This window comes from Larus michahellis, chromosome 11, assembly GCF_964199755.1.
Source record: "Larus michahellis chromosome 11, bLarMic1.1, whole genome shotgun sequence".
In the NCBI taxonomy this organism is placed as follows: Eukaryota; Metazoa; Chordata; class Aves; order Charadriiformes; family Laridae; genus Larus; species Larus michahellis.
In genome coordinates this window covers 12888230-12900602 of record NC_133906.1, presented here as the reverse complement: position 1 = coordinate 12900602, position 12373 = coordinate 12888230, and the positions used below count along the sequence as shown (strand labels likewise).

General features: G+C 52.8%; 1 protein-coding gene across 5 annotated transcripts in view; it reads left to right on the top strand.

Annotated features, from left to right (window-relative positions):
• Window positions 1-12373, top strand: part of ARHGAP26 (Rho GTPase activating protein 26) — a 149217-nt gene that overhangs the window by 78069 nt on the left and 58775 nt on the right. For all 5 annotated transcript variants that reach the window (XR_012589553.1, XR_012589554.1, XM_074604573.1 and 2 more), the window contains exons 15-17: window positions 3937-4024; window positions 5147-5205; window positions 6140-6245. Coding sequence is in view for 3 of the 5 variants with exons in the window: in XM_074604573.1 (XP_074460674.1) it covers window positions 3937-4024; window positions 5147-5205; window positions 6140-6245 (253 nt within the window). In the remaining 2 variants the exon portion in view is untranslated. The remainder of the gene's footprint in view (window positions 1-3936; window positions 4025-5146; window positions 5206-6139; window positions 6246-12373) is intronic.

Below are 12373 nucleotides of genomic sequence, written 5' to 3'. Positions count from 1 at the left end.
TGTTTGCCTCCAGGACAAAAGCAAACCAGCAAAACAAACTCCATTTCTTTGGGAATGGGAGTGGATTCTCCCCCACTCCCAAGTGTCTATGTTGATCCTGCCATAAAAAAGCACGTTCTAATTTCTTGATTTAGACCTGTGGTGCTGCAGCTCCCTTTTCTTTCCTCAGATGTCCCCCGTGTGAGGCGGCAAGTGACAACCCGCTTCGGTCTCGCAGCCCGGGGGAGCGGGAGACGGTGTCCTGTGCAGCATTTGGGACCACGCAGAAGGGGAAGGGGGTGATGCTGCCGTGACTGGCAGTGCTGTGGGTGAGCAAAGTGCTCTCTGCAGCCTCTGCTGGAATGAAAAGCTTGGGGAAGTTCAGTTTCCCCTCCCTTTCCCCTTACCCTTTCACTTTAGCCTTTTCCGTACCTGCTAAGAGACATCAGATAAGCAATTTACAGCAGTAAGCAACTTCAGGGTTAACTGAATTTGGCCCGTGGGTGCTTTTACGACCTGGGTTTTGCATTTACGTCGGTTTGTGTGGAAGCGTGTCCTTGTGCGGAGGCAGAACTTGGTGGTGGCGCTGGCTGCAGCCATCTCTGGCTGGGGAGTCAGATGCTCCATCTGTAACCTGCAAAGTAACTTTTTGCAGACTCATAAATTTGAAGGTCAAGGAGAACTGATTAACTGCTCCCAGCCTTTCCATGAGACCGCCCATAGAATTTCACCTAGTGCTTTGTGAATGAATCATGCCTATGAACTCCTCGATGAGCTTTTGAAAAGACATCCAGTCTTGAGTTGTTTGTTCAACTTCAGCGAAGGCCTTGCTATTAAAAAGGTTTTTTTTTAAAAAAGGGTTATTTTTCTTTTGGTTTGGCTTTTTTTTTTAACTATGCCAAGCTTATCTTTAATCTATTAAAATTGCGTCCTGAAAAGGTAGCGCAATAGGAAGTTGCCGTGGCATTGCCGAGGAGGGATGGTGTTCATTTGTGTGATTGCTGTGACACACACGTGATCTTTGTGTGAATATACATTTCTTAAATGTTTACTTTTTCAAGTACTCCTCTTGATGTTTTTTTTTAATTAAAATAAACCCTTTGCCCTCAGGGAAAGCCTAACTCTTATTCAGTGCATTCTTTTAATTAGTTTTAAAATTACACTATGCTTACCTATCGCTTTAAAATTCAAAAGCGCATTATACATGTCTGTGAGAAGACAAATACCCACTGAGCTGCATCCGCGGGACCAGATGGCGTCGGCAGCTGTATCTGGCGTCAGGCTTGGCCTTGGTGGCGGTGAGCGCCTCTCTGCGCCTGCTCGGCCTCTCCAGGGACGCTTGGCACGGCCCTCTCACTGAAAGGACCCACGGCCGCGTCTCCCGAGGTCCCCACGGAGCCTTCCCAGGGATTTCGCTGGGAGCGGGATCCCCGCTGTGTTTCCAGGTGCTGCTCACCGGGAGCTCGGTGTGGTCAAAGCCTTCAGCCGCGGAGCAGCTGAGAGATGCCAGGAGCGAGTGAGCAAAGTGCATTGGTGAAGCAGCGTCACAGCAGGAGAGGAACAACGTGCTCACGCCTGCAAACGGGGCACTTTCGTGCCCTGCTCATCCCTCCTCCGCAGCCGCCTGTGGCGCGGGGTCCTCGCTTCGTCGCCATCGTTAGTCGTGGTCCTGGGCGCTGTGCGTGAAGTATCCGCAGCTGGGCCACTTAACGCCGAGCTGATGGTGGCTTTTGAGCTCACTGGCTGTAATTGTCAGCAAAGCTTTTTAAAAAAAAAAAAAAAAAAAAAATAAGGAAAGATTCCATCCGCCTTGGTGTCTGCTCAGGGCGGGTGTGCAGATGGCAGTGGTCACCCAGGAGCCCCGCGGTGTGGCCAGCTCGGCTCCGGCCCCGGTGGCGCAGGGTCCCGGCGTGGGTGGAGGTGCCGAAGAAGGGAGCGGTCGCTGCTTCCTGAGGGCTCTTTTATTGTCAAAGCATTAAGGCGTTTTCACAGAAAATCAGTAAAAATAGTGCCTTATTGATCTCACTATGGAACTTCGTGCAAACAAGTCTGGCTTCCTGACCTGGGTCGGTGGTTTGCAGAACGCAGGGAGAAGCAGAAAGCTGCAGATCCCCGCGAGCACGGTTTGCAGGCGGCGGGTTCAGATCCGCCTCGGGAGGGAACAGGCTGCTGGTCCACAGCCTCCTATTTACAGCGTCCAGAACAGCTGCACAGTTTTTTGGATTTCTTTAAAGGAATTTTTAAAAGGAAAGATAGGAGGGGGAAAAAAATGCAGAAAGGAAAGGAAGGCCCTGGAGGAAATGGAGAAAAGTACGCTGCAATAATCAACAATAAAAATAGGGGTGGTTTGGAGGCTCCCTGGCCCCAGACACTCGCACTGCGCAGAGCTGGAAACTGGAGGGTGGGCACCAAGGTTCCCGTGGGACCTGCGAGCTGGTGCCGTGAATCCCTGGGCAGAGGTGGGGTGTGGGGTACGGGCGGGCAGTGCCGGGGTGCCGAACCCCCTCGGTACGAGCACTGAGAGCGTGGCAGGACGCGGGGCCGGCACACGGGCAGTTACTGGTGATGGGACTGGATTTCCTCTGGGCAGGTTGGCATCATGGCTGTGCGGATGTCTGGCTCCCACAGAACGGTGCCAGGGGCTGGAAGCGCAGTGAGATGTAGAGGTGCTGAGCTGGTCCCGGGCCCCTCGCACCGAACCGCGTCCAGGAGAGCTGCTCTCTGCTGATGCCGAGTGCCAGGAAGGGCTGGCTGAGCCTGTGCGTGGCACTGCGCTTGTGGCATCTCACTGCCATCAGACCCACCGCGTGCCCTGTGGTGCTGTTTGACCTTTGCTGGGATGGACACGCTCCAGGGCTGCCCCAGGAGCTATCCTGCTCCCCTCTGCCTGGCTCTGGGAGAGCGTCCTGTGGTTTCAGGATGCTCCTGCCCATGTCCTCCAGGGTCTCGTGTCAAAGGTTGCGTCAGGCCATTACAAAGTGTGACCCAGCGTCGCACCTTTCCTGCAGGTCAGTAACACTCCATGTGGTGGCCCCGAACTGCCTCATGCTGTCAAAAGCAGCCGGGAGACGCAAACGCCTACGTCTCTGCAGAGCCTGGAGCAGCCTGTCCTGCAGCCTGCGGCTGCTGCGGGGACCTGGCTCTGCCTCTCCTCTGGAGGGGACCTCTTCCTTCTGCTGGGGAGCGTACGCGGTTCAGGAAACGGCTCCAAGGCTGCCGGGTGGGAGCGAGCCCAGTGTCGCCGTTGGACAGTAACTGGGGGTTCGGCTGCACTGGAGGCTCAGCGGGGGCGTGGATGGAGCAAATGTCTGCTTGGCATCGGTGGGAAGAGGGTCTCGGTGCCCGGGGCTGTCCCCAGGTGGCACGTTCCTGGAGCTGTCTTCCCACCCCCTCCACAGCGGGTCGAGCGGCTCCAGGGGCTCTTCCCCACCTTGGGCAGGAGAACAAGCCACCTCCTGTCCCCCCACACACCCGGGCAGGGCTCCTGCTGCTGCCACCCCGTCTATCCTGCCGCCTGCCACAGAGGCCGTGCCACTATTGCTGCTGTCTCTCACGTTGGTTTAGGTTGTGGCAACGCCTTGCAGCCTATGTGGGGCTGGGATTTTCTGCTGAGTCCTGGGTCCATGTTATGTTTGTGCCCTGCTCTGTCACCACTGTCGCTGAACACCACCTGTGCCCTGTGTAATGTCATGCTTTGAGTCAAACTGTCAAGCTCATTGCTCGTGATTAATGTTTTTCTTTTCTTGTTTCTCGACCCGTGGAACTGAGCGTGGCCCATCTCGTGTAATGAACTCTGCTTCCCTGCAGAAGCGGCTGTTGGGGACCAGCTTGTGGTTACTGGGCTGGGGAATAGCAAATAAACGGGGATGTGATGGTCTCCCCCACAGCTGAGCTGGTGTGAGCTGCTATTATCTTCACTTTGGTTCACTTTTTTTTCTTTTTTGTCGTTTTCCTTAGATCCCAAAACAGCCACAGAAACAGAAACAGAGATCTGTGCCGAGTGGGAGATAAAGACCATCACCAGTGCACTGAAAACTTACCTGAGGTAAGGCAGAAAAGACTCATCTGTCCTGGGGCTTCAGGTGGATTCGGTGATGCTCTGGGCTGTTACTGCCTGTTACTGCAGATCCGTGACAATAGCACTTCAAAGTAGAAACTGCTCTTGGAAAATTTATTCTGGCTTTTCCCTTGACCCGCCAGCATATTTGAATAGGATCTGGGGAACACCATCAGCTCTCTGTCAGATGCATGTTTTGTGATTTTAAAAGCTTGTTCTTACGTCCCCTGCCTTGATTTAAGTTTTTCCCTAAGCTTTTCCCAGTGGGCTTCCACCTATTGAGCGCGTGGCAGGAGGTGAGCGCGGAGCTCCTCGAAGCGCTGGGGCCGTAGTGCTTTTTCAGAACCAGGTGCCGAGCTTTACTGCGGTGGTGACTTCTGTATGCCAGTCGATGCCGTTATCGTCGGGGATTATCTTCCCAAAGAGCTCGTTTGTTGGCAGCCGTCAGCATCTTATTACCCACAACATGCTTCTACCTGTCGCGACAGCAGCTTCTTGCTTGCTGCTGCTGTTCTGTGCATTGGGTTTTACTTGAGAGAGAGAGTGGGAGAGCACGAGAGAGAGGCTAAATCCAATTAGGGTGATGAGTATAATTAGCTTGGTGGATCTCAGCCTAGAAAATCACAAAACGCTACATAATTTTGCATGATTGGCAACCTTTGCTCCAGAGTTTGAACTGTTTGCAAAGCGATGAAGAATGTCGGCAGCACCGAGATGTCCCATTGAAGGATGTGGAGGTGGGAGGGGAGAATGGGGAATTTAATGGGAATGGTGACTGTGAAAGTTTTATGACTAGGCTTGTTTCTCTTTTTAATTTATTTTTAAACTTATTTGGAAATCGTGGGCTCACTAATGTACCGAAACTCTGTGTTACTAAAGGAATGTTAAAATTAAAAATTAATTTAGTGTGGTGCAGAAAAGGGAGGAAGAATAAATCAAAGGTAATTCAATAGATCTTATTCCTTCTGATGGGGGTAATTAATTTGAATTGTTATTGCTCAATTCTGTGCTTTTAAAAATGGAGCTGAATTTATGGTAAGGGCAAAGCTTTATTTCTGTGGATTGTGTTACTGAGATGTGTTTTGTGCGTGTTACCTTTTTATCTTCCAGAATGCTTCCGGGGCCGCTCATGATGTATCAATTTCAAAGGAGCTTCATCAAAGCAGCAAGTGAGTTTGTTGATGTTTATGGCACCGGTCTGAAAAAGGAACATAATTTGCAAGTAACTGAGCATAACCTCTGCCCTGCTGCTTCCCCACCAACCTCCCTGTTCTTAAGTCCCGGAAAGTAGGATAAGAACTGGGAGACAAGGGGCATGTTGTTGTTTGGGGCTTAACCAGATGAAAAGGAAAGGCAGATGGTGCCGGGGAGCGGAGAGCTGGCTGCGGGCAGGAGCTGCTGCTGCAGCTCTGTCTTATTCTGACCATCACCTGCCAAAAAGAGAGAGGCCGTTGATCAAAAACCACCTCCGGTGTTTTGATGAGATCAGTTGCGGTTCAGACGTCTGTGCCGCTTTCCTTTCACTGCCTTGGGAAGGTGCTTTGTAGCAGGTAACTCTCTGTTGGCATCCGTCCAGCCCGTGCGCACGCGGGTGGGAGCAGGGGCTCGGCAGGGCTTATGTGGTCCGTGGCCACATCGGTGGTGGCCTCCTTGAATGGCTCCCGCTTAGGCTGTCGGGGCACCTGTGCACCCCACCAGCCTGTTGAGGAGCAGACGCCCCGGCCTGGCTGGGCGCTGTGCTGGGCTCATCCTGACGGTGCTTGGGAACACACTGAACTGGAACATGTTGATGTTCCCGCTGCTGGAATCACAGAAACACTGTGGTTACAGCCAGCCCCTTCCCTGGGCACAACTGCCTTTCCGCGCAGCTGGCATCTGCTCTCAGCTCGCTGGTTCAGCCCCTTAGTTTCTTTCTTTTGGAAAGAACTGGTTGGAGTTGGTAGAAAGGAAAAGTGCTGTGGAGAGAATCCGCAGCGTGTCTGGGTGCAGGGTGGAGCAGGTCCCTAGGATGTCTGTCGGTGTTAGTGTTCGGGCCTGAATGAATGCCTCTTTCCAGAGTAACCCCCTGATGCAGAGATAAATCATCTTCTGTTTCCAACGCAGAACTGGAGAATCAGGAGTCCAGGGTGTCAGAGATCCACAGCCTCGTTCATCGGCTCCCGGAGAAAAACAGGCAGATGCTGCACTTGCTCATGAACCACTTGGCAAAGTACGTTTATGACTGATATGTTTTTCTCTCTTTTTTCCACTTCCTCTGAAAGTTAATAGTGGTAGAAAAGTTTCCTTGTGTGTGTGCGCGCGTGCGGTGTTGAGTCATATCTGGTTGGCGAGTAACTGGAAACCCGCGTGTGAGTGAAGCGAGGGCTGGCCGACGGCGCGGGGCGGGAGGGAGGGAGGGTGGGAAGGAGGGAGGGGGCTCTCCCGCTGCCCCCCGTCCCTGCCCTCCCCTGCCTCTGCAGCCGTGCCCTGGCCCCGCGGCGGCAGGGGGAACCCAGACGCTACTGGGAACATGGTGTGGTAATGGGGTTTGGCTATCCAGAAGGCAGAGCGGAGGTTAAGCTCCTCACTGGGTTTCAGAGCAAGCCTAGTATTAAAGGACTAAAAGCTATTTCTTTGTTAAATATCAGACTGCTCTCGGGCGTATTTTCCGCCTTTATGCAACCTGATTAATCAGTACTTGCAGGTCACCTTGAAACTTTTCGAGGGCAAAGGAATTGAATATTTTTTTTTTCTTTCAGCGATAGAGCTGACCTATAATTTCCCATCTTCTTCCTGCTCCTGCAGGTTCCCATGGAAACCTTTGATTAGTGTTTAAAAAAGTGAAAGCATCGTCAGGTGTTTGTGCCAGCCTCAAGGCTGCGGGGTCGTACCTGCCCTCGCTGTTCCCCATGGCACTGCGTGAGCAGGAGGGATGAGGCAGGGCTTGGAAACCTGGGGAATGAGTTAATCGGCATAACTGTTTAGAAGAAGGTCTGGGAGAACCTGAAGTTATCCGTTTAAGAGAAAAAATAACAAATGATACTTGAAATAGGCTTAAAAATTACTCCAGATGCTTTCTTATGACATGGGTTTGTATCTGTTCCATGGACTCCCCGGCAAGGCTGTTAAAAACCAAAGGGCTGGTTTAGATCTCGGTTTCAAAACCTTCTGCATTTACAGGCTCAAGCCAAGGGCCAGGTCGTTCCAGGTACTCCCCTCGGCCAAATATGCATGAGGAATCTCATCACTGCTTAAGTGCTTTTCATTTAAAGGAAAACCCAGTGGTGTTTGAGTGGGAGACATGGAGAGGGGAGGCAGGTAATACAATGGGTTTCATGCTGCTTTAGTAGAGAAGGAACTAAAACAAAACACAAAACAAACAATGAGCGTGGCGGTGCGTGCTATATTAGGAAGAGAAACAGCTCGTAGTGGTTATTTAATGGGAAAAAAATTATCTCAGAGAAAGGCAGGAAGCCGAGGAGCCAGAGCCTGCTCTGCTGAGCTCATTGCCCTGCAGAAGCTGTCCTGGTCCCTGTGCCGCTCCCAGGGGGATGCGGGTGCTGCTCCCAGGGGATGCTGGGCTGCGGGGGTAGAGGAACAGCCAGCCCCAGGCAGGGGCTCTCCCGCATCCCTTCTGTGTCCGTCCTGCAGCCCCGGCTCTCCCGCCTTGTGCTGCAGGGCCACCTGGTGAGGAGGACCTTGTTCCAGGAGCACCAGGAGGGCAGCCTGGTCTGGGACTCGTTGCTGCGGCTCCGGTCAATGAACCACTCAAGGCAGCGGTGCCATAAAGCCGGATTAAAGATGTTGTGGTGGAGATAAAGCGTCACATCTGCAGCAGATGTTTGGAGGGAGGGAGAGTGTGGCAGAAAGGACAAGCCCTGGCTGTTGCGGGGAAAGGGGATGCTCTGGGGTGGGGACCGGTGGGGTTTGGGTGCTGCCCCGTCCCCGGCGAGGGCAGCCGAGAGCAGGGCATCCAGAGACAACACAGGCAAAACTGTGGGGCCCCTTCCCGGCCGTGCCAAGCTGGGCTGCACTTCTCAGAGGGGATTGCCTCATCTGGTTCTGGTGGTTTTTTTTTAATTTTTTTTTTTAAGTAATGTATGAATAATCAAGATTTGCATTTTTATCAGATGAGCTAAAAAAGTATTTCTCACAGTATTACTGTGGAGATCTCTTACACTAAAAGCAGGAGTCAGTCTCTAGCAGTCAAATAGAGCGAGTCTGTCCCATGTTCTCTGACATCTCCTGGGTTTTTGGTTTGTGTATTCTCCGTTGCTTACTGAAAAGGGACACGAGGCTCCTTGCGTGGCATGGGGCTGCTGTTAATAACAGTAATAAAATGCCCCTAATACAGCTGGTACATTAAAAAATGGCAATTATTAGCACAAATTAAATATGAGCCAGAACAAGTGCCCCTGAGGTGGCTGAGTGGTGCCCTTCCTTCTGCACAGCAGAGGAGGGGAAATGTCCTGGGTTTCCCGTGGCGGCTGGGTGCCCCCGGCAACTTGGCATGCGGCGAGAGGGGCTTGAGCCCTTGGGGTCCCACCGGCTCCCGGGAAAGCGCTGCTGCTCCCAGGGCGCATCAAGGAGAGCTGGAGGTGGGGGGAGGACAGATCCTGGGGACAGGCAGAGGCAGGGGGGAGGGAGGGCGGTGTATAAATAGCAAATGAAGTTGATTTCTGCCTCTTGCTATATCTCTAAGCCCATTTGCACTGCCTCCTGTCTCATGTTCAGGTGTCCAGGCAATTATCCACTGTGAAATACAGAGCGTGAGCAATCCCTGTCCGTGCTCCTGCGTCAGGAATGTAATGCTGCAAATGTTCTCCTCTGCTCTGCAGACCCCAGTTCCAGTGAAACTTGCTATTATGATGTTATTCTTTGACCCATGAGTAGGTGAAACCTTTAATTTTCCTTCTTGGGACATGTTCACGCTGTCAGGATTCCTGTGATAAACCCAGCAGTGATTTACTGTTCCTGAAAGAGAGGAGATCTCTTTGTTCTGGTGTTTTTCCAAGGGGATTTCTGCAGAAAAGCCTGAACACCCGCAGTCCGGACTGTCCCAGTAAGCCCCGTGCCTGCATCCACTGGCCCTGCCAACGGGCATGTCTGAGGATGTGGCAACTGAAGTTAGGGAGATTCTGGTCATCTTAAAAACTGCCTGGTTTCTCATGTCTCAGGCCAGAATAGCCCGTGTCTTTCAAAGAACTGCAAGGCAAACTGGCACGTTTCTTCTCCTGTTCCTTGTGCCTCTTTAGTTGCCAGAGTGGCTGTTGCTTAGTCAGTCTCTTACTCCTTGCAGCTTTAATGTTTGCAGGGGATGGCTGGTGAGAGTGCTCCTCATCCCTGGCTTTGAAAATAAGAAATACACTTTTAAAAAAGCTGCATGAAAACCTGCTGCCAGGAGACGTGGCTCGCTCGCAGTGTGAGCGTGCGTGGGACCCGAGCGCGTGGCCGTGACGCTGCCCCTCGCCGCCGCACACTCCCCGCTCTCCCAAACGCCTTTTCCAGCATCATTTTTGAGCGGTTTGTGGCCAGCATGGCACAGGGCTCCTCATGCTGTCTTCAAGGTTTTCTCTTTGTATTCTGGGAATTTTTTTCCCCCGCTGTTTCTAGTTGGGAAAAGAGGAAAACAATACTTCCTCGGTGCTGCGGAGCACCTCGGGTGCAGCAGGCTGTCCCACAGCACGTCACCTAGCAACACACTCCCGCTCGCATGCTTCTGAGCTGTTTTCCTGCAGATATCTCCTTTTGGCCCAGCACCTATCTCCAAGAACGGCTACACTGGAGTTTCAAATGCTTTTTTTATCAATAGAATGTGCCGGCTCTGGTTAAACCATTTTTATTTTTTTTTTTCCTTGCCAAGTAAGTTAAAGCAGTTCAAGGCGCGGCGGAGGCGCGTGGTGCTGCGGGTGTGCTGCCGGCAGCGGAGCTGGTTGCAGAAAATTGCCATTTTTGTTAGTGGAGCTGTGATATCATCTCTGTCTTTTTCTTCCCGTTTAATGTGCTTTAAGTAATACGTGCTTTGGAGGTGCAGAGCCGGAGGATTTTGCTCTGATTATCTTTCAAGAATTTAGGAATTTTTTTTTTTTTATTTTTTTTTGCGCAGGGACATAATTTGACATCTGAGCTTTGCTTTGTTCTTGCAGCGGTGAGATCCAGGCTCTCTGGCGCAGGTGGTGCTGTGGTTGTGCACCCCGTGGTGGGGTTCCTGAGCCTGTCCCCATTCGGCATCGCTTCCCATCCCGCTCGGCATCACTCCCTGTCCCTGCTCAGCATCGCTTCCCATCCTGCTCGGCATCCCTCCGCGTGCCCACCGCTGCCGCTCCACGCAGCCCAGGAGGAGCAGGGCTGTCCCTGACTGCGTGTCCGCTCCTCTCCTGGCAAAAGGTCAAAACAATTAAGGAGGCTGCAGAAGAAATGTGTGTACGTGTATTTAGCAGAATTAATTATCTTTAATCATTCACAGCTGTGGCCTGGCCAGCAGTGACTAGTTCCCTTTGTTTTTGCTGCGGTGGTGTTTTCTAGTTTACGTGTTTTAACCAACATGATAGTGATTGCTATCTCTAGCACAAATTGTTTTCCAGTTATCGGTGCGGATGGTTTCCATGGGCTCTGCAGGGCGGCTGCTATCGGCCTCGGCCCAGAGATCTGGCAAAAGCCACCCTCCGTTAGGGTCCCTGGGCCGGACGGGGCAGGGGCTGCCCGCGGGGCGTTCCGGAGGGCTCTGCTAAACGAGAGAGTGTTGGCAAAGAAGAAGAAGAAGGAAAAAAACCCTCCAGGTCTTCTGCCTAAAAATACAACCCAGCGCTTGTTTTGCTTCGCGTGGAGCAGTGCCGTCCTTGGCAGCCCCGCGTGTGCTCCCCGGGCTGTGCTGCCCGCGCAGAGCCCCTGGGAGCTGGGGTCCCCGCTGTGGCCGGCGCTTGCCTTGGGGTGCTCTGTGCCCGGAGGCTTAGGGAAACCCACCGAGACACCTGGGCAGGGCTCGGGGTGGCTGCTTCCCCAGAAATCTGCTTTTCCTTGGGTTGTTTTCCCCGTTTCCCCCCGAAGGTGCAGCAGGCGAGGAGGCTGACGCCTCTTGGCACAGCAGGTCTGATTTCATCCCCGTGGCAGCTGTTTATGCTGCTGTCTGGTAACTATTCATTTGCTTGATTTATGTATTACTTCCAGTAAGTCATTCTTGTCCAGGACATTCTGGAAATTTCCGCTAGCCTCTGAGGCCTCTGAGATGCACTTCTCTCATATGCTCCTCGCCTGATTTGGCTGCCAAAAGAAAATAGCGAGAGAGCTCTCTGACCTCGCCTGGCTGGGGCAGGCCGTGGTCCTCCCGCACTGTTGCTTCCTTGTTGCTCTTTGGGAATGCCATTTTTTTGCCTGGTGCCTGTTTCTGATCCATTTGGATTGTGGCACCGCTGGGTCTCGGATGAATCCCCAGGAGTTCGAGTGACCCAAAGGATCTGGATGCTCCTGTGGGTGACAAAAGGCACATCACATGAGAGGTGACTCCCCATAGTCACGCTCTGCCTGGCAGGAGCTGGGAGAATCCTGCCCGGGGCTCATCTGTCCCAGGTCTGGCTCATGCCGTGCTTTTTTCCCCCCTCTTTCCTTTTTTTTTTCCTGTCCTCCTTCTGTTTTATTTATCAGCTTTGTGTCTTGGTTTGGAGCATTGAGTCCTGGTACCCGGGGGAGCCGGGATGGGTTCTGCCGGGGGATGCAGCCTGGTGAGCCGCTGTCCCATGCCGAAGCCAGTCCCATGTCGGAGCTGGTGCCACCGGTGCTGCTGGGCATCCCCAGAGCCACTATGCTGAGGCATCCTCAGTCCCACCTAACCCAGTGCACTGCCTTGGGACGGCGGGTTGAGGGGAGAAGCAGAGAGGGGATGCCGTGGGACTGAGCCCAGCACAGCTGCAGCTCCCCGCAGCTCCATCCCACTGCGGTGGCCAGTGAGCACAGGTGCCTCCAGGTCCATGCCCTGCTGGTGCGTGTGGAGGGGTACACCTGTGCCCGTCCTGCTGTGTGCCTGCGTTGCCTGTACGCACCCTGGGCGGGCAGGGCCAACGGTGTGAACCAGCACACAGGGTAAGGGAGAGGGAACGTTTAAGCTGATTGTGCTACAACAAAACAAAACGAGAACATCCTTCGTTTTGAAAATACAATTCTGAGCAACTATTTTAAATCCTGATTGGAGCCATGAAGCTCAGATCAATGAAGATCCCATTTGTTTTAATGCTTTGCCATGATTAGCGAGTATAGCCAGTTGTCTGTCTGTTTTCAGTGGTGCCCAGCGACGGGACAAGAGGTAACAGGCACAAACTTGAGCATAGGAAGTTCCATCTCAACATGAGGAGGAACTTCTTTACT